This window comes from Cricetulus griseus, chromosome 8 (genome assembly GCF_003668045.3).
Source record: "Cricetulus griseus strain 17A/GY chromosome 8, alternate assembly CriGri-PICRH-1.0, whole genome shotgun sequence".
Classification (NCBI taxonomy): Eukaryota; Metazoa; Chordata; class Mammalia; order Rodentia; family Cricetidae; genus Cricetulus; species Cricetulus griseus.
In genome coordinates this window covers 74,841,848-74,866,815 of record NC_048601.1, presented here as the reverse complement: position 1 = coordinate 74,866,815, position 24,968 = coordinate 74,841,848, and the positions used below count along the sequence as shown (strand labels likewise).

Below are 24,968 nucleotides of genomic sequence, written 5' to 3'. Positions count from 1 at the left end.
ACCTGCAAGTCCACATGACTGGTCAATTCAACACTGCAAAGATGAGTTTTGACTGAATATGTCTAGACAGTCTGAGACGCCCTGGCTCCCACACTGTGCAGACTTCCAACCAAGAAGGGCATCCTTGAAATTTGGTTTAGCAAGGCAGCAGACAGGGAGAATGACTCCTTGAATGGGCAGCAACTACTGTTGCCATGGCAACTTGTTTTTTTTTTCAGAGGAAAATGGACCATCCTTATTCTTTTGCAAACTAGCTCCCAGTTAATGGAGCAAATGAGGGGCTTGCCTCTTGTCCCTAAACATCCCTGTGATTTTTATTCTATCTAGTGCATTTGGTTTTGCTATAACTATTTTCCCTCTAAAAAAATTTTTGTTTTGAACACAGCATCCTGGTGCACTTTCATGGGTCCTATTCCATGCACTTTTCACACCAGGGCTAGACATAGCATAGACTTCTGTCCACACATGCACACACCTGGAGATGCACACACAACCTTATACAGGAAGAGACTGGGGGTGGCAGTCCCAACAGTCAGTGGCAAAGCCACAGAGCAACTTTCATTTCCCTGATCCCTTTGCTCATATTCAAACCCAGTAATAGCAGGGAAGAATCCAGACCCCCAAAGCCCTGGGCTCTTTCTGTCCCACATGGGCCTGGCTTGTTTGTTTCTCATCCAGATGATGTCATTGAGAAGCAGATAGAGAATGGGCTTCTGCGACCAGAGCTCCGGGAAAGGGTCAGCTACGTGCTCCTGAGAAAGCATCGTCACCAAACCAAGAAACCCATTCACCGCTCCCTTGCAGACATTGGGAAGTCCGTCTCCACTACAAGTGAGTAGGCCTACTTGCTGGTGGGCACAGGGGATGTGGCCAGGTGAGCCCACCTCGGTGGCTGGAAGTATCTGACTTCATGATCCTGAAGAAATTCTGAGCTTCTGGGGCTCCCCCAGCCTCTTTTTCTGGAAGGCCTGCGGTGAGGGGGACAGCCTTACTCTATGCTGTCCCTGACACCAGAGCATAGCAGTTCTTAGGAATAGATGGCTCACAGCCTGTACTGCACATTGCAACGACTTGAGTCCTTGAAATGTGTCCTAATGCCTACCCCCTGCTGGAGATCTGGATTCTGTAGGTCTAGAGTGCATCCTGGGAAAGAGAGACAAGCTATAACCTCCCAGGAGACCCACACAGGACCAGGGAATGCCTGTAGGGATGGATGGCTTAGGAAAGGGTCTGGGTTTTCCACTAAGCCCTGCCCTTATGAGAAGCCAGAGACTTCCTTAAAAAACACAGCACTGAGGTCACTTCAAGTGTGCCAGGGCTTGTATAGCTGCCTTCCAGTGTCATTATGATTAACAAAGCCTGAGGCCACTTGAGGAATGTAGACTGAGAAGTCTGAAGGCACTAGCCCTGGTCAGCCCAGCAGGCAAACATAGGAGCCAGCAAGTGGCAGAATCGGAGATTCTAAAGGTAGGTAGCCTGTTGCACCTACAACAGTGTTGATTTGACCAACTGTAGATTCTATCTCCCTTTCAACTATACAAATATTTACCTGGGCCCTCTGGAAAATCAGCCAGTGCTCTTAATCACTGAGCCATCTCTCCAGCCCCGTTCCCAAGTAAGCTCATTCACACTATTCCTTTAAAAATTATTCTTGGAGCCGGTGTTGGTGACACACGCCTTTAATCCCAGCACTTGGGAGGCAGAGGCAGGTGGATCTCTGTGAGTTCGAGACCAGCCTGGCCTATAAGAACTAGTTCCAGGCCAGGCTCCAAAGCCACAGAGAAACCCTGTCTCAAAAAACCAAAAAAAAAAAAAAAAAAAAAAAAATTCTTGGAAAGGGGAGATGTATTGTAATAGCTTTGTCTAGTTGGAAGTAAATGCATAACCACTGTGCTAACCAGAGAGGCTGCAGCTGCAAGGATTCTGGAGCCACATGCCTTCCTTTCCCTTCCAGATCGCAGCTCTGCTAGGAGTCCCTCCGGAGGTCCAACTCTCCACCGCTCCACCGAGGACCTGAGGATTCGGCAAAGCACCAGCTATGGACATCTGTGTGAGTGTTCTCTGTTGACCAGGCACAGCAGCACGCTGTCTGGGACAGTTGTGGAATGTCCACATGGCCATAGGTGGAGAAGGTAGCGCCCAGGATTCTAGCTTGCTTTAAGATACCACCAGGAGAAACCAGATGTCCCCCTAAACCTAGGCTTGGCCCCTGGCCCGATTTACCACTGTAATACCCCTTGCTAGACACAGAACTCAACCAAGTCCTGGCGACATCAGAACTGATCTCATATCCTAGGCACGTTGATCTCAGTCAAAACTGTTCTCACTAACTCAACCATTGCCCTGTTTCCTGGTGAGAACCCTTCCTAGTAATGGTACTAAAGGCAGGTCCTTGGGGCTGGAGGTGCAGCTCAGAAGTAGAACGTTTGCCTGGCGTGTTTAAAGCACCATGCTTGATTCTCAACACCACAAAACCACACACAAAATAAAATAGAAACCTGGCTGGGTGCAGTGGCTGAGGCAGAAGGATTACACCAAGTTCCAAGCCAGCCTGGCTTACACAGCCAGTTCCAGGCCAGCCTGGCTTACACAGCCAGTTCCAGGCCAGCCTGGGTCACAGAGTGAGACTCAAAACAAACAAGCAAGCAAACAAACATCCACCTAAGTCCTTTGTGGAAGGGTACACAAGATGCCCCTCATCACCACAAAAAAAAAAAAAAAAAAAAAAAAAAAAAAAAAAAAACATGCATGGTCAGTAGCAGTGATCAGGGGACTATGAGGACCAAGGTCACAGGTTTTTTTCAAGCTCATTTGTGGTGAGTAGTCAAGTGAGCTATGGGCACAGTGGCACATACCTATAATCTCAGTGCTCTGGGGTTGGAAGCAGGAGGGATGAGAGTTTGAGGCCTGTGTGGAGGGAGGAGCTAGCAGCAGGCGCTTGCCTGGTTCAGTCTTTCCTCCTCTGTCCTAAAGTTCGATTCCTCCTAGTACCCCCTACCTACTCCTGGCCTTGCTATTTCTCATATGGCCAACAGGGAGCAGTGGTCAGTAAGCAGAAGGTTCTGGAAAGAGCTCTGTTCAACTATCCCTGTGTATGGAGACTCTCTTGTTCAGCAATGCTCAGTAGCATCCCCAGACAGGAGGCGTGATTACTGCTTTGTGTGAATTGGGCTATGTAGCCCGGGTACATCATCTCTCTAAGGTGGCCCAGGGCATAGATGACGATGGGGAAGCCCCAGAGAGGAGACACCCAACCAAGTCTTAGAGAACAGAAAAAACAAACAAACAAACAAACACCCTTTCATTAGTACCTCTTGTTTTGGAGTGAGCCCAGAGATCAGTGTGAAAAACATCCAGGACCAGGGAAGGGGCTTCTGGGACAAGGGGAACCGTGTAAATCCAGGGTACAATAGCAGCTGATGGAAGTTGCTGTTGAGGAATAAACATCTACTCAGCTCTCCAGGAGCATAAGGTTAAGGGTCAGACAAAAGAGGGCCTGGTGCATTCACCCCAAAGGCATCACTCTGAAGGTAAGGGGGACCCTGGAGATCTGGAAGCAGGTGTGTGCCATAGTCAGATTTCTGTCTGAGAAAGAATAAAGAGGCCGGGCATGCATTCAGGAGTAGAGGGAAAGATGGAAGTAGCCTATAGCAACTGGTGGGAAGTGGGGGGGGGTGGCAAGACTGCCTCCCAGGATGTTAAGTGGCCAGTGGGTGGCATGGAGGGGGTGCTGAGTGGAATAAGATCTGGGGGGAGATTTGGTAGAAGATAATGAATTGGGGTGTCAGATGGGGCTGCTTCAAGGTTCTTACTCTCAAGAGAGATGGAACTTGAGATGCATTCTCTGTGTCATCACACACACACACAGAGAGAGAGAGAGAGGCGGGGGCAGAGTAGACGCAATAGCAGTGGCTGTGATTGACAGTGATGGAGTGTGAGAGGTTTCTGAGGGAATGATTGCAAAAATAAAACCCCATGAAGAGTCAAGCAGAAAAGGATTCTGGGTAGTGAGTGGAAGAGAGTCATATTCTAGAAGTAAGGCAGGGTTACAGGCCCAAAGCCAAGGAATCATAGGGCTGAGCATGCCCACCGGACTACACTGCTAATGGGAAATGAGAATGGCTTCCAGAGGAAGGGGCTCTTGACAACTTGGTTCCTGTACTATCCCTATCTCCCTATGAACTCTGACAGCCTGTTTTTAAAAACTTTCATGGGTCCCGAAGGCTAGAGATGAAACTGGTCCCTTTCACCAAGTTCCAGGCTAGCAATGCCTGGTACCTCATCCGAAAATACATCTCTGTGTCCCCTGATCACTGCTAATCTGAGCATGGTACAGAGCTGTACTTGGAATAGGAATCTCAGTGAGGGCTAAGAAGGTGGGGCCAAAGGCTAGAGACAAGCATGCCATAGCTTGAGAAATGAGTAGACATAGAGCCAGGAGTCTAGCAGCTTATTCAAGAAAGCTGCCATTGAGAAGGAGGAGAGTGGGGATGCCAGCTGAAGGGGCTGCAGAACTGAGGGAAGGGGACCTTGCTGTGGTTTTGAATGTAGAAGCATAGAAAAGGGCCGCGGGCAAAGGACTGGTGAGAGCCTGGCTTCCCCTGATAGGCTTGCTTTCCTGTCTCTCCTAGGTCACGCCCAGAGTAGAAGCATGAATGACATCTCTCATACCCCAAACACAGACCAGGTAGGACAGTGCTGCCCTAGACTTAGAGGCAGGCAGGGAAGGAGGAAACCTTTAGTGTCAAGAGCAGAGAGCCTGGAAAACCTCTCTCCACAAGAGACCAGATGTCCCCCAGGACTAAGAAGAACTTAGAAGTAACCTAGGGACATTTGTATCATCAGATGACTCTGGAGAAGAGAAGTCATATAGACAGAAGGTAGAGTAGTTTGAGTAGAGGACTAGTTGGGGACTCTAGACCCAATCACGCCATCTGTTGACCTTGCTCTGGAAAGCTGGTAGCCAGTAGTACAGTGATATGGACATCCCCCATAACAGTAGGGCTGAAGTGGCACCCCCTTCATGGTCTAAATTTTAAAATCTAGGAACTCTGAGTTCCCTAGGAGGTACCCTTGGGGGGAACCTGGAAGAGGGGAGGTCTCCTGCATCCTTGGAGACTGGTCCAGGGATTCCTGTGAGTAAGGAATCAGGACAAAGGGCAAACAGACCATCATAACTGACTTCTCTCAACCACCAAAGGTGAAGACCCAGAGGGAGATCTAGGCAGCTTACCACTAAGTTCCAACAAAGGTGATTGTATATGGGAGCTAGGTTCAGAAGGCCCAGGGCTCTTCTCTGTCCCCTCAGCTCACACAGCAGTGGAGTATCTTAGGGTCTAGTGAATGACTGGATCCTACCATCTATGAAGGCATAATTGGTCTCGGGTTAACATACATTGAGTCTTGCCATCTCCAGAGCTGTAGAGAATATTTGGTCATTTATTTCAGTCTCTTGATAATTTCTGTGGAAACTTTGTTCTCTGAAGTGAGAGTAAGGGCATGCCAAGTCTTCTTGGGTGTGTCATTTTCCTCCCGGAGCAGAGAAAAAACAAATTCATGAAGAAGATCCCCAAGGACTCAGAAGCCTCCAACGTGCTTGTGGGCGAGGTGGACTTCCTGGACCAACCATTCATTGCATTTGTTCGTCTTATCCAGTCTGCCATGCTGGGAGGGGTGACAGAAGTGCCTGTCCCCACCAGGTGAGTCACTGAAAAGTGCCACCACACCGCGGTCTTCATGGAGCCACTCCCCATGAAGTCAGCAAGCAGGGATGTCCTTTTATATGATTGCAGAACCGGGTACAGTGGTACATGCCTTTATTCCCAGCACTCAGCAGCCAGATCTCTGTGGGTTCAAGGTCATCCTGCTCTACACAGAGAGTTCCAGGCCAGCCAGGGCAACCGTGAGATCCCCACAAGAGAGAAAGGAGTTGTGGGGAGGCAGTTGTTGAGTGGTCCAGGCAGCAATGCAAATGTAAGGATGCCCAGTGTGGGCAGAAGCAGAAATGTTTCTCCAACAAGTCAGATAGTAAAAGGAGATTCTGAGCTGGTGAGATGAGTTGGTGGGTAAAGGCGCTTGTCACCAAGCCGGACAACCCCAGTCCAATCCTTGGAACCTACATGATGAAAGCAGAGAAGTGAGTCCTATAAATTGTCTTCTAAACCTCCACGTTTGCTGTGGCGTGTGTGCCATGGCATGTGTGCATGCACACACATACATACCTAGCTAGCTAAATAAATGTAAAAAGGAAAACCAGGTGTTGTGGCACTTGCCTATAACCCCAGTCCTTGCTGAGGTGGAGGCAGGAGGATCAGGAGTTCAAAGTCATCCTTGACTACATAAAGAGTTTGAGCTTAGGTTATGTGAGACCCTGTCTCAAAAAAAAAAAAAAGCAGTAATAGGCGGCTCAGTGGTTAATGGCTCGTGCTGCTCTTGCAGAGGACTTGAGTTCAGGTCCCAGCACCCATGTTGGTAATCACCTGTAACTCCAATTCAGGGATCCAGTGCCCTCTTCTGGCCTCTGCAGGTATTGCACTCTAATGCACATACCTTTACACAAGCATACACATAATTTAATATAATAATGATTGGGGATGTATTTGGGGGGGTCCACAAGAACCCAGAATAAAGGGAAGTCAGGTACTTATTGGGGCATCACTCACGACTGACAAAGCAAGGTAGAGAACCGTTGAGGTCTTCTGCCCTTAGCCACTGGATGTTGCCCTCTGCCTTCTGACCACCACCCAAGAGAGCCAGCACTTGGGGCTGGAGAGATGGCTCAGAGGTTAAGAGCACTGACTGCTCTTCCAGAGGTCCTGAATTCAATTCTCAACAACCACATGGTGGTTCATAACCATCCGTTATGAGATCTGGTGCCTTCTTCTGGTGTGCAGATATACATGGAAGCAGAATGTTGTATACATAATAAATAAATAAAATCTTTAAAAAGAGAGAGAGAGAGAGAGAGAGAGAGAGAGAGAGAGAGAGAGAGCCAGCACTTGCTCCAAGACCACACATAGCCTGTGAGCCCCTCTCCAAAGGGGCCAGTACCTTAAAGACTATTACACAACAAATGATGACTTTTAAAATTTCAAAGGAGGGAAGGTAAAAAGTTAATGGATGCATTGAAGGCCAAAGTGTCCTTCTCATCATCTGTTTCTATTTTTTCTTCTTTGTTCCTTCTTCCTCTCCTTTTTTTTTTTTCCAGACAGGGTTTCTCTGTGTAGCTTTGGCATTCTGGCACTCGCTCTGGAAACCTGGCTGGCCTCGAACTCACAGAGATCCACCTGCCTCTGCCTCCCAAATGCTGGGATTAAAGGCATGCGCCACCAACGCCCGGCCTCCTTCTTCCTCTTCTATCTTTGCAGATTTCTGTTCATTCTTCTAGGACCTTCCGGGAGAGCAAAGTCCTATAATGAGATTGGCCGAGCTATCGCAACCCTCATGGTGGATGATGTAAGTGAGAATACGAAGCAGGAACTCCTCCTTTCTGAGTGCTAATAGCTGAGGTACCGGCACAGCTTCCCCACTCCCCATCATCACAGGTTATCTAACAAACACAGCTGAGCCCCTGCTGTGTACCGTGGAACTAAGGATTATGAGATTCAGGGAATAGACCCAGACCCTCTCGAGTAGGAGCACTACCCAGTGTGAATGCTCCCTAAGGGCAACCCCAGTGAGATGATCCAGAGACCATACATACATACCCTGGGAGAAGAGCTTGAAGGTCCTGCTCTATCTCCAGAGTGACGGGGAGGCTGGAGGTCTTTAAACACAGATATAACCCCAGCAAATCTGTAGGCCTTTTTGTAACCTGACCCTTCTAGGGGGCAAGTCTGTAATGAATGGATTTGAAAATTGGGACTTCTCAGACTGGGCTCTGCAGAGGTTTTCTCATGTGCTTTCTCTGTGGAAAACAGAAATGAAAAGTCGAGGAACCTCACAAAAGTCCTGCAGAGGTGTGCCCAGCATCAGTGTCTAGGCCAAGTGCGCCCGGGTTCTTTGGCTCTTACTCAAAAGACTTGAAATAAAGCCACACAAAGATGTGCAGAAGCAGCAAGGCAAAGCAATAGGACAGGTTGGGTACACTGTCGAGAGTGACAGAGGGCCACATGAGTGCGGGTACCCAGGGACCCCCATAATTGCAGGAGGCTTCTTTTTATGGGCTTCAAGGGAAGAGTGTGGTTTGGGTGGTTATTTTTGAGTGACAGATTAAATTATATAATCATTTCCTGTTGTGAATGTCCCTTCCCATAACACATCTGATTTGTATTGTAGCACACCCAATTTTGCACAGGTATAAGATGGTAAGTAGAGGAGCCCCCCAAAAATTTCACTTGGAGGACACGGTTTGACTTATTAAACAAAATTAGTTCAGGCCTGATGGCTATCCCTACTTCCTTGCCTCCACACACGGAGAGCACCAATGAATAGAATCTGTCTATGTTGGATGGTTGTTACAGGGAGGAGACAGTTCCATTGTTCAGAGTGGAGTGTGTGTACAACTCAGTGCAAGTGGGGGCCCTACATTGCTAATAAGTTGCTAGGTGCATTACAGGAAGGAATGTGTGTGCATAGTGTATGCAGGTAAAGGCCCTAGGCTGTCAAATGCACTACTATTAGAAGTGACTGTGCTGGGTGGTGGTGCACATCTGTAATCCCAGCTCTCAGGAGGCAGAGACAGGCGGATCTCTGTGAGTTCAAGGCCAGCCTGGTCTACAGAGCGGGTTTCCAACACAAGTCAGGGCTATACAGAGAAACCTTGTCTTTAAGGAAAGAAAGAAAGAAAGAAAGAAAGAAAGAAAGAAAGAAAGAAAGAAAGAAAGAAAGGGGAGAAAGGGAGGGAGGGAAGGAAGGGAGGGAAGGAAGGGAGGAAGGAAGGAAGGAAGGAAGGAAGGAAGGAAGGAAGGAAGGAAGGAAGGAAGGAAGGAAGGGGTGTACATAGGCCAAAACAAGAGTCCCAGGTTGATAAACTATTCCCTATGCTTGCCTGTGTCTAAAGTATGACAGCGACCTGGGTTTCAGCTCTAAGATGGCTGCCTGCTTTAAGAACTAGCTCTTTTCCTGTTGTCCCTATTTCCCTTACTGTGCTTTGTCCTTATCCACCCACTGAAGTCAAGTTGGCATCCCAAGCAGTGGCTAAAATTGGCTCCTTTTAAAAATGGCTGTGATGTGCTGGCTCCTAGGAGGGGAGAGCTGAGCCCTCTTCTCCTTCCTCACCAGCTCTTCAGCGATGTGGCTTACAAAGCCCGGAACCGGGAAGATCTGATTGCAGGAATTGATGAGTTTCTGGATGAGGTCATTGTCCTCCCCCCTGGAGAATGGGATCCAAACATCAGAATTGAACCACCCAAGAAAGTTCCCTCAGCTGACAAGAGGTGTGTGTTAAGGATAAGAACAGCAGAGGGCACTGCACACCGGCTTTTCGTTCTGTTTGTCAGACATCAGAAGCCTGCAGGGCCGCCTGTGAACAGCTATAAAGTCGGGAGTTTGGGCGGGGGAGGGGGAAGGGGTACTATTGAATCATTTTCTTTCTTTGTGGGGTGTGGGTGTGTGTATTCATGTTTGAATATGTGTGGGTGCATATGTGGAAGCCTGAGGTTGATGTCTGGGAATTTTTCTTCACTGTTCTCCACCTTATTCATTGAGGCAGAGTCTCTCAAAGTCGGCGCTGGCAGATTGGGCTAGTGTTGTTCATTCTGGGCTTCCCCTGTGCTGGAATTGCAAATAGCTGCTGCCTTGCCCACCTGACCTTCACGTGGCTTCTGGAAATCCCAGCTCTTGCCCTCTTGTGTGTGTGGCAAATGCTTTGATAGCCGAGCATTTCCCCACCTCCATCTTCATTTCCCCTGCTATTTTAAGATATTTAGTAGGGAAGGGGACCGTCCTGAGGGGCTGGGCCCTTCCCAGCATTGAGAGCCCTGCTCTCTCCTACCCCCCACTTTCTCTTTCAGGAAATCTGTGTTCTCTTTGGCAGAGCTGGGCCAGATGAATGGCTCTGCGGGCGGAGGCGGTGCCTCGGCTGGAGGCGGCGGTGGTGGCGGAGGGCCTGGAGGCAGCGGGGCCGGCGGAGTGGGCAGTGGCGACGAAACTGAGATGCCAGCTATGCATGAAATCGGGGAGGAGCTCATCTGGACCGGAAGGTGCCCGCTCCATGGCCGGCAGAAAGTCTTCAGCCTTGAACCCTCTCTTCTGGTCCTATTAGCGATCCTCCCGCTTCTGTGTGCAGCGCCCTCTAGGGACAGGGTCTGACCACTGCAGTCCTTCAGCACTTGGCTCTTGAGTTCTGTGTGGGGTGAGAGGAACAGAATTCTGTACCTCCCTCACCCATAAGGGAGGAACCCAAACTTTTCTCTAGGCATCCTTTGGCACCCATGTCAAAAACAATGCACCACAAATAAGATAGTATAAAAATACTGAAATCCATCTTCACACAGGTCGAAATGGAGATGTCAGCAGGGTCATTGGTGGGTCCTACCTGCAATCCCAGTAGTGGGGAGACTGAGGCAGGAGGGTTACTGCAAGTTCCAGGACAGCCTGGGTTATAATGTGAGACCCTGTCTCAACCCTGCCCTCTAAATAAAGGTGGCAGCACAGGGTACCAATGCCTTTGAGCCTGTGGGTAGAGCCTCCTTTGCCTCCTCGGGGTTCTAATGGCAGCCAAGAGTCTTAGGGCAGTCCTTACCTTGGCAGTTGCACCTCCCACCCAGTTTTTGTCTGTGTTGTTATATGACCTTGCTTGTCCCCATGTGCATGTCTTTGGGTAGTATTGCCCTGTTTCTATAAGGGCTTACTCAGAGCCCACTCTTAATGACTTCATTGTAACTTAGTATACATCAGCAAAAAAACCTTTTTTTTTTTTTTTTGTGGTCTCATGTGACCCAAGCTGACCTCAAACTTGATACAGCTGAGGATGATTTTGAATCGATGATGCCCCTAACCCACCCTCTCCAGAGCTGAACTCACAAGCACCACCATGCTTGGTTTATAATCCAGGGCTCCATGCACAGTGAGCAAGCACTCTACCACCTGAGCTGCATTCCCAACCCAAAGGCTTTCTAAATAAAATCATATTCACAAGCACCAGGGGCTGGAGATTTAAATTTTTTTTGGTTTTGGTTTTGTTCTTTGGGGTTTCCCTGTGTAGCTTTGGAGCCTCTCCTGGAACTAGCTCTTGTAGACCAGGCTGGTCTCGAACTCACAGAGATCTGCCTCCTGAGTGCTGGGATTAAAGGTGTGTGCCACCACAGCCTGGCTTTCTGTGGAGCTTTGTAGACCAAGCTGGCCTTCAACTCACAAAGATGCACCTGCCTTTGCCTCCCGAGTGCTGGGATTAAAGGCGTGCACTACCACCACTCAGCTTAATGTAACTTTTTAAAAGAAGTACAACCCAATATATAATAGTACATTTTAAAATTTTAGTATTATTTAAAAGCTTCATTTTTCTCTTCTTTGGGGGAGAACAACAGAAAGCTGTCCTGGTGTGAGTTCTTTGGCTGCTCCTGGAGTCACCCAGGTTGACTGAGATTTAGGAAAGCCCATAGCAGCACAGGCTTTGTGCTAATGATGACTTTGGGAATAAGCTGTGTGTTGTGGCTTAGTTTCTCACTGTGATAAAACATTCTGACAAAAGCAACTTAAGGGAGAGAGAGCTTATTCTGGTTTGAAGTTTAGGTTACAGCCCGTCCCATTGGGGAAAGTTGAGGGAACTGGTCACATTGCAGCCACAGCCAGGCAGCAGAGAACAATAAATACTTGCTCATTCTCATGTCACTTTTTCCATTTTATTCAGTCCCAGATCCCAACTCAGGGAGCAGCCTCACCCTCAGTCACCAGGATTCTTTCAAACCAATTGACAGATAATCCCCAACAGGCTTGCCCAGAGATCCATCTCCTGAATGATTCCAGCTTCTGTGCAGTTGACAGTTAGCACAACCCATCACAGGTTACTTGGGTTGATTAGGGACACGAGGAAGACCATCACAGTGCAATATTCCCATCAGAATTACCTTCTCTCCAACAGTTTGTGTCCACCCTCCCCAGCCAGCATGGATGGTGCTAACTGCAAACATTCAGGCTGACAAGAATCCTGTCTGATCCTCAGTGTTCTGGTAGAAATATTGTAACTCCATCTACCCCCGGTACTCCCCCCAGACTTTATAGGGCCCTGGAGGCATCCCTGCCCCTCTTGGTGTCGGTAGAGGAAAGCAGTCTCCTGCCTGTCTCAAGCAGGTTCTTTGGGGGACTACGCCTGGATGTCAAGCGGAAGCTGCCCTGGTTCCCAAGTGACTTCTATGACGGTTTCCACATCCAGTCCATCTCTGCCATTTTGTTCATCTACCTCGGCTGTATCACCAACGCCATCACCTTTGGTGGGCTTCTGGGGGATGCCACAGACAATTACCAGGTGAGTGTGAGCTGGGGACAGACCTGCAAACACCAGTCAAATTACTGCCACCTGGTGGTAGTAAGGACCTTCAGTTTGTAATCCCAACACCAAGGTTGCATGTGCCACCCTGAATCTGGCCTTTGCTTTATGTAACTCTTTACCCTTCCAATAAGATAACGATTTCAAGAGTAATGTAAACAGGCTGACCTTTTAGGGAAATCACCCACATTGCTGTTCATCCCTTCCCCGCTGATATTTAATGAACTCAATCAACACTGTTAATTAAATTGGCTAATTGTGGCCTTCTCCTTACATTTTAATTTTATTTTTAAAATTACTTAATGTGTATGTGTGTTTTGCCTGTATGTCTGTGTGTCATATGCATTCAGTGCCCATGGAAGCCAGAAAATGACATTGGGTCCCCTGGAACAGGAGTTATAGGCTGTCGTGAGCTGCCCTATGGGTGCTGTGTCTTCTAGATGAGCAATCAGTGCTCTTAACCTTGAGATATCTCTCTATCCAGGCCCCTCTATTTAAAAAATCTCACTTTGATTTCTTAGCTTAGTGTTAATATATGGAATGAGAGTCAAGTTGTTGCCATGATAACACCACCAGCTTCCCAGGGGACGGTATTATTGGCTTCGTTACGTTTCCCACCAAGGGTCTTCTTCAGTGGAGGCCTCTGTACAGAACCATTAGGCAGCTCAGAGCAATGTCAGGCTTGGGAACACTGGCCTATGATCTCAGCTACTCGGGAGGCTGAGGGATCAGAAGTCCAAAGCCTGCCTGGGCAACTTAGCATAATGTTGTCTGAAAGAAAAAAAAATGCCAGGCTGGTGTGATGGCACATGCCTGCAATCCCATCCCTTAAAATCCATAGGTAGGGGGGCTGGAGAGATGGCTCAGAGGTAAGAGCACTGACTGCTCTTCCTGAGGTCCTGAGTTCAATTCCCAGCAACCACATGGTGGCTCACAACCATCTGTAATGTGCCGCCTTCTGCCGTGCAGGCATGCATGCAGATGGAATACTGTATACTAAATAAATAAAATCTTAAAAAAAAAAATCCATAGGTAGAAGGATCAGGAGGTTCAGGCAAGCCTCTGCTACATACTAGGTTGGATACTAACCTGGGATATATTTGACTCTGTCTCAAAATATAAAAAGATAAAGTAAGGAGCAGGCAGGGGTAATGACAGACACCTTTAATTCCAACACTTGGGAGGCAGATCTCTGTGAGTTTGAGGCCAGCCTGTTCTACACAGAGAGTTCGGGACAGCCAGGGCTACATAGAGAAGCCTTGTCTCAAAGTAACAGCAACAATCAAAAGTAAGGGACTGGCTTGATAAAAGCAGGTGCTGTTCAAACCTGATGATCTGTGTTAGACCCCCGTCCCCACAGCACAAGGAGGGAAGACTCTTAAAATGACATCCCCATTTGTACATGCATGTGTGTGCACATGTGCACACGGACACACACACAATAATAATGATAACACACAAAATTTAAAATATTAAATTTTAAAAAATATAAAAATGGCAAGGACCTAAAGCTCAGAGGTTTCCCAGCATGTTCAAGGCCCTGTGTTCGATCCCCAACACTTGCAAGACAAAACAAAACAACTTAAAAGCTCAGAGCACCATGGAAAAGACCCATTTTCAGATGTGGAAATGAATGTCTGTTGTTGCCCACATCTGTCTCCAAAGCTTCAGGTCCATGCCCAGCTGCCTCTGGGGCATTCCCACATGGCTGCCTCTCTGAGTCCCCTGGGTCGCCATTGCCGAACTCCTATGTGCCAGCTTTTCCCATGGCTTCCAGGGCATGGCCCTGCTTGTCTGTCAAGCCTCGCCCCGTGTTCTCTTCCTCAGCATCCTGCCCTTCACACAATGTGTTTTCTGTTGACCCTGATCATCCTCAAGTCCCTGGGACACACTCCCTTCTGCCCCTGCCTCGGTGTGCACTGTCCCCTCCTTGGGGCCAGTTGTTCTTCATTCCACTTAGTGCACTTCTCCTAGCCGATACTTGCTTATGTGTGAGACCTCAACTTGCACTTATCTGTCTGGAGTGACCTTCTTGGTGACCCCTTCTCTTCTGCTGTGAGCTTCTCTGGCACTGGGAACCCATCCCAGCATCCCACTCCTTGGAAGTGGCTCTCAACCAGGGGCAGTTTTGATCCCAGGGGACAATTGGCCATACCCACAGCTGGACTTGGTTTTTATAACTGGGAGGGGCAGAGAGTATTGGCATTTAGTGACTACAGGCCAGGGATGCTACTCAATAGCTCACAACGCACAAGGAAGTCCCCACAACTGAGAATCATATACCTAAATAATCAATAATGCTTAGGTTTAAAAGCCCTTAAAAAACTAGCTACTTATCTGCATGTTCCACTAACCTGAAAATGTGCTCTATTGCTGACTGGCTGGTCTCTGGTGCCCATTACATTGCTTGGTACATAGCATTCTAAAGATTTATTTATGTTAATTTTATTAATATGGCTGTTTTACCTACACGTGTGTCTGTGCACTATAAGCATGCAGTGCCTGCAAAACCAGAAAAGGGCATTGGATCCCCTGGAACTGGAATTACACTTGTTAGCTGTTGTGTAGATGCTGGAACTGAACCTGGGTCCTCTGGAAGAGCAACCAGTGCTCTTAGCTGCTGAGACATTTCTCCAGTACCTGCTGAGTGGCTTTTGAATGAATGATCTGAAGTCTAAAGGCAGCCCATAGATGTTGGAAAATGAATGAATAATTACATGAATGAATGACAATAGGATGGGCCCCAGGGATAAGCATATTCACTGTTTTGTAGGCCTTGGTATGACAATGGAAGTCCCAGGGAACCTTTATCCAAATGGAATTAGAGAGCGATGTTAGCCATGGTAGGAATGGAAGACAGGAAATGGGAGGCAGGATTGGGAAGAGAGAGCCCACTGACAGGTGAGTGGAGAGGTAGTTAGTCTTAGCCTGTGTAGAGAGGCCCCTGTTGTGTGACATTATTCCCAAGGAGATAGAACAAACATCTACTCACCCCAGATAGGGAACCTGTGACAGACCAAAGAAAGGATAACGCCAAAGCTCAACTTGGTGAGCCATGAGTTTTTCTGGGTTACTTACATGGATGAGGGGTTACTTACAGCAATAGATATGACTCAAATATCACCAAAGACCACTCCAATGGGTGACAGCACACAAAAGCTAGAAACCCAGAGCACACTGCACAGCCCGCAGGCAGCTCAACAGGTTGAAGAGTGTCCTTTCCAGTTGGCTCAATTGGCATGAGCCTCCTGCAGGCAGCTCAGTTTGTCTGAGATTATCTCTCAACAGGCTTTACAGTTTATATATGCATGGTGGGTACTGACTATTGTATCTGTTCAGATTCAGGGACTTCCTGAGGCCACCAAGTTGTATACTTACTGAGCTTAAGGAATTTCTCTGCAGGATGGAAAGTTTCACCTCCCTTTACGATGGGCTGTTTTACTCCCCTGTAAAATCCCTGTGTCCTAATGAGCTTCCCTCCAAGACAGGAGGTTTTAATCCACCCACCAGTCGCTTCTGCCTCCCTGAGCCTCCTGCTTTCTCTCTTGACAGGGAGTAATGGAGAGCTTCCTGGGCACTGCTATGGCTGGTGCCTTGTTCTGCCTCTTCTCGGGGCAGCCCCTCATCATCCTCAGCAGCACGGGGCCCATCCTCATCTTCGAGAAGCTCCTCTTTGACTTCAGCAAGTAGGTACCACGTGGTAGGCTCCATGCCTACTCTTGAAATTGAAGCAGTCAGCCAAGGTGAGGGTGGAGAATAGGTTCAGCCTGGGTGGGGGATGGGGGTTTGTGAGGATGGGCATCTTGACCTGTGGTTGTTGGGTGGTTCCTTTTGACTCCTGTAAACTGCCCTGAAGTTCTCTGAGTGTAGATTAGCATACGGGAGCAAGCCAGGCCACTCCACTGCTCACTCGAAAGTCAGTGTGGTAGAATAGCCTTGGGCAGGTGCATGAGACTTGGCTGCCTTATGGGTCTGGACTGGACCATTTCCTAAGCTGCTCCAGACCATTCCCTACCAAGCACCAACGTTACTGATACTCAGTAAGGTTCCTTCCTAGAATTCTCAAAGGCCAGGCACCCCAGGGCTGGAGAGGTGACTCAGTCAGTAAAGTGCTTGCCCTGAGAGCGTGAAGTTCTGAGTTCAAGCCCCAGAACGCACCCACATCGAACACACCTGGTGGCACATGCTTGTCATTCTAGTGCTTGGAGGTGGAGATGGGTACATCCCTGGGACTCCCTGAAGGGACTCTGGACAGCTCAAACATTGCAAACATGGCTCTGGCAGGCCCCGCCCTTCTATCCCATTCCCTCTGCCTTGCTAAAAACCCTGAGATTGCATTCCTAAGGCTAGCCACCAAGGTCTTTGTTTAGCCACTTTGTCCTCCTGAAGCTGACTACCAAGATGGAACTATTGAAGTATTGCAGTCCAGCAATAAGAAGCCCACATTGGTTCACCTAATTAACATGCCCAATTAAAATTAAAAACTTCATCCTAACATGGGTTTTCCCCTCTTTATCTTTATAAACTACTGTTTGCCTACAGGCCATGTCTGTCTCCTCTCTATCCAGAGGCAGTCCTTTGTCTGTCTCCCTATCCCACAAACAAATATCCCTTCCTCTTCTCTCTAGTCCTCTATCTCCTGTCTTTGTCTCTCATTTCCTCCGGGGCAAATAAATCTCCTTTGTGATGAGAACCTGGCCTTGGGAGTCCTGAGCAGATACTTCTTTCGCTCTAACTGGAGATTTCCACACATGTGCACCGACATTCATGCAAACCCACAAATACATGTGAATGCACACACACACACACACACACACACACACACACACACACACACACACACACACAAAACCAAAACAAAACAACAACAACAACAATTAGGCAACCCAGGAATTGTCTCTGTCCTGTCCTTTCCCAGTCCTAAGACAGGCATCTGTGCTACAAAAGGAGTATGAGCTACTCAGGGTGGGGCTGGGGAGCCAAGCCCAGGAGGTCCCTTACTTCCTTCTGCCATCCAGAGCCAATGGCCTGGATTACATGGAGTTCCGCCTCTGGATTGGCCTGCACTCAGCCATCCAGTGCCTTATCCTGGTGGCCACAGATGCCAGCTTTATCATCAAGTACATCACCCGATTCACCGAAGAGGGCTTCTCCACCCTCATCAGTTTCATCTTCATCTACGACGCCATCAAAAAGATGATTGGTGCCTTCAGTTACTATCCCATTAACACGGACTTCAAGCCTGACTCCATCACCACCTACAAATGCGAGTGTGTGGCTCCTGACACAGGTAATCCCCGATGTGCCCTGCCCTCCACCCTTCTACCACAGTTCTCAATGCAGGAGGGGAGCTTGTTTGGAGGGGTGGTTTAGCCAGGTGCTTACTGTTCCAAAGGAGCAAATGCTGGGTCTTTGTTTATTGAAACTGGTCTGTCTGTGTAACCCAGACTGGCCTTGGCTGTGCTGCCCCAGCTGGCTTTGAAATTCACAATGCTAACCACAGAGTCTTGAATCTAATTTTTGGAAAGACTTTGAGGGGATGATAGCTGCAGTAAAAGCCACCACGTGGCGGAGATAAAAAGCACCCAGGGCTGTAATCAGGAAGCTGCAGGGGACTTCACGAAGGAGCAAGGCATGATTTACCAAAGTGAGGGCTGTGTGGAGGTTACACCTGTCAGCAACGGTGCTCAAGTCATGGGTAGATCTGATGGTCCCTCCCAGGGCCATTAATAAATGACATCTTGCCTCAACATACCGCTGCCAATTTGGTTACAAACCTTATAGAGTGAGATGAACCCAGGGGACAAACATCCCTACAGTCTGGGTGGGGGCCTTGCCTGTCACGCTGTTGGAAGCGTTGGAGAAGCCGGCATCATGCAGCCTCCTAGGCACATGAGCAGGTTGAGAGGACCATCATGAGGGACCACATCTACCCTCGGTGACCACAGGATGTGGAATGAGAGTTGAGAAGTTCCAGGAAGCCAGCTGCTGCTGAGCTTAGGGAGGAACTTACAGTGGGGAGAGTACTGTGAGAGCTGCCAAACCCCTTGCTTGGGAGCCAATTGCTTGGACTGTCTGACATGCATGTGCCAGTGGTATTTGAAGGACTCCAGCTCTGAGTGGGCTGGAGCAAACAACTGGCCAGCCTGATGATAAATTCTCAGTGCTGTTCATTTGTTGTTGCTTTCTGACCAAAGAAATCATCACCTGCTAAGTGAAGGCCTCCCCAGAGTTGGATCTCCATCATGGTCAGAACCAAGCCCCTAAGAGCTGCCAGCAGGACAAACCTGGAGGGCCCAAGGGAATGCAGAGTAGGGTGCGAGACCTACCCAAGTACCACTATACCGGCCTGACAGAAAGCAAACTGAAGTCCAGAGGCCACCCAAGGCCACACTAAACCTGTTTCCCTAGCTGTCAAAGTGTAATCAGTGTTTATCAAGGATGCCTGGGAGGTTTTCAAATAAGTAGGAAAATAAGTAGATATTAGATTGTTCAATTCCTCAGCTTAATAATAATAAAATAATAATTAATAAAAAGAATTGATCATGCCAGGGGTGCTGGCACACACTTCTAATCCCAGAATTTAAGAGTCAGAGGGAAGCAAATCTTTGTGAGTTCAAGACCAGCCTGGTGTACATAGGAAGTTCCTGACCAGCCAAGGCTACATACTGAGACCCTGCCTTAAAAATATTGATCTTGGGGCTGGAGAGATGGCTCAAAGGTTAAGAGCACTGGCTGCTCTTCCAGAGGTCCTGAGTTCAATTCCCAGCAACCACATGGGGGCTCGCATGAGATCTGTTGCTCTCTTCTGGGGTACAGGCTGAACACTGTATACATAATAAATAAATAAACTTTAAAAATATATTGATCTTGCCTTTAATCCCATAACTTGGGAGGCAGAGACAGGTGGATATCTGTGAGTTTGAGGCCAACCTGATCTACAGAGTGAGTGCCAGGACAGGTTCCAAAGAAACCCTGTCTCGAAAAACAAAACAAACAAAAAAAATAATTGATCTTGTCAGCCAATATTCTGCATTGCAAGTATGGCGTCCTACTTTAGCCTGTGTCTTTTATGAGATGCCCTTCCTGCAAGGGGGTTAGTGTTGGTCACACCTCCACTCATTACACTGACTTGGAAAGAAGTCTGTTTAAGTTTCTCTCTCTTTTCTTCTTTCAAGCATTAGCTTTGAATTGTTTTATTAAATAGTGATAGGTGAAGTTTACCCTTTGTCTGGGTCCTTGCCTAGATCTCTAGAGAGATTCTACTGCAGGTCTTCTTGATTCTATGTGAGGCAGAGTCTTGCCTCCAGGGCCAAGCTTGTTATTACTACTGTGCTTTTCAGACTCTCAGTCCATGCACTGGGCCCAGCCCTGCCTTTTGGAATTGTACATCCTTGTCTCTTTTTAGAAAGGGCCCAAACCCAGGGGTCCTGTGAGGAGCTTTGGCTGCTTAGTGAACCATCTGTTTGCCTAGGGGTGCCCTATGAACAGGGGCTGTAGGAGCACGGACAGTGGGCTTCCAAGGGCATAACGAAGCTGCTGCCTATTTCTAAATCACTTCGCCATCATTCTTGCCTGGATGCCTGATTATCTTGAGTCATCTTTATGGTTCTTAGTGCGTGGTCCCAAGCCTGGCAGCATCAGCACCAACTAGGAACTTATCAGAAATGCAGAATTGTGGGCGCCAACCCCAGACTTGAGAAATCTAGAAACTCTGAGGTAGAACCCAACTGGCTGTGTATGGACAAGCCTTCCAAGGGCTTCTGTTGCCCTCCCTTCCGAGTCTGAAAAATTCTGCTTTACTGAGCTGTGATTAGCTACTAATCCCAGCAAGATTTCTCCACAGAGAATAAATGTGCTGGTGTGAATGCCAGTTCATTTTCATTAGGAGGACTTAGATAGCAAAGGTCTGGGCATTTAGGAGACCAGAGCAGTGGGGAACTAATGGGGGTTTCCTCCCAGTTTATACACCACCTACCACTGACGGCTCTATTTCCCTAATTTTGCTACACAGCACAGTCTAACGATGGCAAACTGTCTTCTCACATTCTTTCCCACACAAGCTTGCTTGGGACACTATCTTTTTCTCTTTAACATTTTTCCATGATAACTGATATGTATTCTGTTTATGGATGCTGCAAATGCTGATTTGGCCGCTCTCAACTTTAAGTGAGTACCACTCTGTGTACACTGGAAGTATACAATATTTGCTACTTGGAACCTTTCTGGAATTTCCCATACCATAGTTCTTCCATCTCCTTTAGGGTTTCAGTCCTTGATATAAAAGAATTAGTAAGTCCAAGTAGAAGACATCAAGATGTCTGGTGTGAAAACACTGGGGCACTTGAGCAGTGGAGTGGGTAGCCCCTACTGGGGCTTCTTGTCTGGCTTCTCTGTCCATACTGTTAACTGGACATCATGTTCTCTTGTGAGAAGAGGCAATAGATTCCCTGATTTCTCACAAGGGAGGCTTTCTTCAGGGTAATTCTTAGGACGCAATGCCCTTGGCACTGTTATGCCTGGGGTCAACACTGCTCCAGCTGGCCCAGCCTTGACCAATTTCTGTGATCATACCCAGCTCTGTGGACAACTTGCTAGAGGCTGGGTGAAGCCGCAGTACTAGGATCTTTTTGCCAGGTGTCCATCCAAAGGTAGACACCCAGCAGGAACAAATGGGGATTCTACACCACTTCAGACTATAGCGGCAACTGCCACCAGTTCCCAGACCTATCACTGAGGAACTGCTTGGAGGAGGAAGGGGAGAAGCCAGTCTCCCCTCCAGTCATGCAGTCCAGAGGAGGAGAATGGACAAGCAGTGGTCTTCCAAAGCTGGCCTTCATGATGAGTGGCTACATCACCTGGGGAGCATGGCCCTGTGGGTGATGAGCCCTTCCAGAGGAGTCAGGGAAGCCAGACACGGTAGAGGAAGAGTGGGAAATGATCTGGTTCCTCCCTCTTTCCTACCAGACCTCAAGATATTGTTAGATACTCCACTTACAGTTAGGGACACTGAAGACAGGGAAGGGGTTGCTTAGCAAGGGATGCAGAGTCAACAGTTGGTGGCAAGCAGCCCTTTTGGGCTCTGGTTCTCCTTCAGGTCCTAGATCCAGGTTATACTCTCCTTGCCTTGCACTGAAGGGGCAGATTAGAGAGGAAAATATCAAAGTAAACACTCGGACAGGTCCAGTTGGCCTTTAAGGAGCATGGATGGAGTGGGTAGGAGAGACGTGTCCATAGAAGGACAATGGGCAGAATTGGAGGCTCATAGTTCCTCTGCCAGCAGCCTGGGATGGGATCATAGCTCTGAGTATGAGCTCTGAGACCTTAGGTAATAGATAATGTCACTGAGCCTTAGTTACCTCATCTATAAAATGGGGATATGTCATGGAGATTTGGGGAACTGAACAAATGAGTGGATTCCAGGGTTTGGAATAGTGCACAACATGGAATTAGCTCTATGAAACATTTTTTTGTTAAGTTCTCGACAGTACAAAATTGTGTCTAGCACCCAGCAGGGACTCACAGATACACTGTTCACCAGCTGGTCTCAGCGCCAGGTTGCTGATCTGAGTTGATAGAAGCAGCTGTTGGTCCTTAGGATAAGCTGCTCTGTGTGAGTCGGGCATGCCTTATGGGAGCAGAGCGTGAAGGTGAAGTCTGAAGGAGAGATCAGAGGGGTAGAGCCCTTGGAGGCTGGCTGCAGGCTGCACATCTAGGAACCACTGACCCCCGACCCATCTTCTGTGTCTTCTCCAGTGAACACAACCATGGTCAATGCCTCAGCCCCACTGGCACCAAACACCAACATGTCTCTGGTAAGCCCTTTTTTTTTATCAGTGCAGGCTGTTTGTGTGCTTTTGTTTATGGTGGGGAGTCAGGAAGGAGTTGGGAGGTCAATCCCAGGAGCACCTGCGCTCTGTGAACAATGCTTTTAAGTTTATAACTATAAGCATCCTGATCTAAAAGTGTCCTCCGTGCATGGTATCTCTAAGCAGAAATATAATATGTGCATACCCAGAGAAGGTAAATGATAAACAGCTGTATACATATACAGTTTGTAGTTAGTTTCTGCTGGGGCACCTCCAGTTCCCATTCAACAGTGCACTCCCAGATCCAGAAGTTTATTTTCCCACCCCCACCCCATGAATTTAACCTGTCCTTTGCACCTAAGTCTCCAGGGACCCCAGCCGGTCTGCCTTCTCAAACAAGGCTAAGTGGTGGGCTTCAGGCCTCTCCCAGCCTAAGTAGATGGAAGGATGTGAAATTATAATCCAGGTAAAGGGCAGTGTGTAGGCCTTGGGGCAGCTTTGTAAGCTCAGAGTGCCCCTGAGGATGCACAGACCCCCCTGCACAGGCAGCCAATGGCTCAGCCTAGCTCTGTCCCAATTGACTATGTAACTCAGGCATTGCCTGCTTACAGTGCCTGTCATGTGTTAGGTGCTGGGAGCTGGCCTCGGATGCACCAGCTGGGATGGTCTGTGTCTTTGCATTGCTTTTTCACTCCTTAGTGACTCAGCAGAGTGGCCTCAGGTTTCCAGGAGTGTGAAGACAGAGGTGTGAGGCCTCTTATAGTGGCTCCAAGTAACCCCAACCCCAGTTTCCCTTCCAGGCACTGTGATAAAGCACCCTGGCAAAAGAAAGCAGCTGTAAGGGAGGAAGGGTTTGTTCAGCTCACAGTTCTAGGCTATAGCCCATCACCACAAGGAAGTCAAGGCCACAGGGGCTTGAGGCAGTGAGTCGTATCCAGCCGGGAATGGAGGAAGAATGAATGCGTGTTTAATACAGAGGCAACTAATGTTTTTATATGCAACTGCTTAAATTCACATATGTGAGGCTCCCGCTACAAAGGATATAAATTATATATATGAATGTATATTCACCATTTCACAGTCTCCGAATTTTAGCATCTGGGACACCAGGGGAGAAAGTGGTTGAAATGACCCAAGAAGAAAATAATGAGGGTGTGATGTAGGGAAAGGAGGAGACATTACTGTCTCTGGGGAGCCAGGGTCAATAGCACCATCGCTCTCAGCCTGGAACGGGAGACAGACCTACTGATGGAAATAGTGTCTTCCTCCTGCTGTCCAAACCACATATCCCAGAAGAAACTGCCCCTAATCTTTCTGGGGAGCTGCGTGCTTGCCATTCTTTGGACAGCCTGCCCAAGGGACACCACTCTGGTATTAAGGGCACCACCATGGGAAGAAGGGCTAGGGACCTGCAAAGGTTTGGAAGTGAGGTGACCCAGGACCGCAGGGAGAAGGACATACTGCCTAATAGGAGGGTTCTGACAACCTTTCTCCTGTGCTTGGTCTCCAAGTACACCCCCCTTAACCTCACAGCGCTGGACTGGTCCCTGCTGAGCAAGAAGGAGTGTCTGAGCTACGGCGGGCGCCTGCTCGGGGACTCCTGCCGGTTCATCCCGGACCTGGCACTCATGTCCTTCATCCTTTTCTTCGGGACTTACTCCATGACCTTGACTCTGAAGAAATTCAAGTTCAGCCGCTATTTTCCTACCAAGGTAAGTATCCCCTGCAGGTAGTTGGGACTTACAATTAGGGTGTTCTTATGGCAGGCTCGACTCAGTGAAATGGCACTTCAGGTACAGGTGCTGGATGCCAAGACTGACAACCTGAGTCATATCCCCAAGACACATGGTGAAAAAAGAGAGCCTGCTCCCACACTTCATTCTCTGACCTCCACAGCTGGGCCAGTGGCACCTGTGCATTGTGTGTGTGTGTGTGTGTGTGTGTGTGTGTGTGTGTGTGTGTGTGCACTCGCATACACACACACCTCTCTCCCTCCCTCTCTCTCTCTCTCTCTCTCTCTCTCTCTCTCTCACACACACACACACACACACACACACACACACAATTCTTTTTAAAGGAAAACTCCCACAGAGTCTCTCCAAATGGCTCTATCTTCTGAAAGGATGGACACCAAGGAGGTACTGGCCTGAGGGATTTATACAAATTAAGATCACAAACTTTGGCCAGACTAGTGGTGCAAGCCTGTAATCCCAGTTCCATAAAGACTGACACAGGAGGATCACAAATTCAAAGCCAGCCTGGGAAACACACCCTATCTCAAAAGAAAATGAAGGGGCTAAAAAAATGGCTCAGTAGTTAAGAGTGTTTGCTGCTCTTCCAGGGGACCTGAGTTTGGATCCCGGCACCCACACTGGGTGATTCACAACTGTCTGTAACTAACTCCAGGGAGACATGATGCCCTGTACATGCCACCCAAGGTCCCAGCACATACATGTCATTCATTTACACAGACATACACACAAATAAGAAACAATAAAAATAAATGTTTAACAATAAAATTAAAGTTTTTGAAAGAGGGCTAGGAATATGCCTCAGGATCAGAGTGCTTGCCTTTGGTAGCAGGAGGACCTAGATTTTAAAATTTCAGTTTTTTAATTTGTTTATTTGTTTATTTATTTTGGTATTTTTTGAGACAAGACAGGATTTTTCTGTGTAATAGCCCTGGCTGTCCTGGAACTCACTTTGTAGATCAGGCTGGTCTTGAACTTACA

General features: G+C 48.2%; 1 protein-coding gene across 1 annotated transcript in view; it reads left to right on the top strand.

The window, feature by feature from the left end:
* Slc4a5 (solute carrier family 4 member 5) overlaps positions 1–24,968 on the top strand; it is a 79,769-nt gene that overhangs the window by 27,424 nt on the left and 27,377 nt on the right. The window contains exons 5-16 of the mRNA XM_035448956.1: positions 679–831; positions 1,955–2,050; positions 4,632–4,687; positions 5,542–5,699; positions 7,368–7,455; positions 9,223–9,377; positions 9,954–10,142; positions 12,232–12,406; positions 15,980–16,113; positions 17,446–17,717; positions 22,184–22,242; positions 23,748–23,948. Coding sequence (XP_035304847.1) covers positions 679–831; positions 1,955–2,050; positions 4,632–4,687; positions 5,542–5,699; positions 7,368–7,455; positions 9,223–9,377; positions 9,954–10,142; positions 12,232–12,406; positions 15,980–16,113; positions 17,446–17,717; positions 22,184–22,242; positions 23,748–23,948 — 1,736 coding nt within the window. The remainder of the gene's footprint in view (positions 1–678; positions 832–1,954; positions 2,051–4,631; positions 4,688–5,541; positions 5,700–7,367; positions 7,456–9,222; positions 9,378–9,953; positions 10,143–12,231; positions 12,407–15,979; positions 16,114–17,445; positions 17,718–22,183; positions 22,243–23,747; positions 23,949–24,968) is intronic.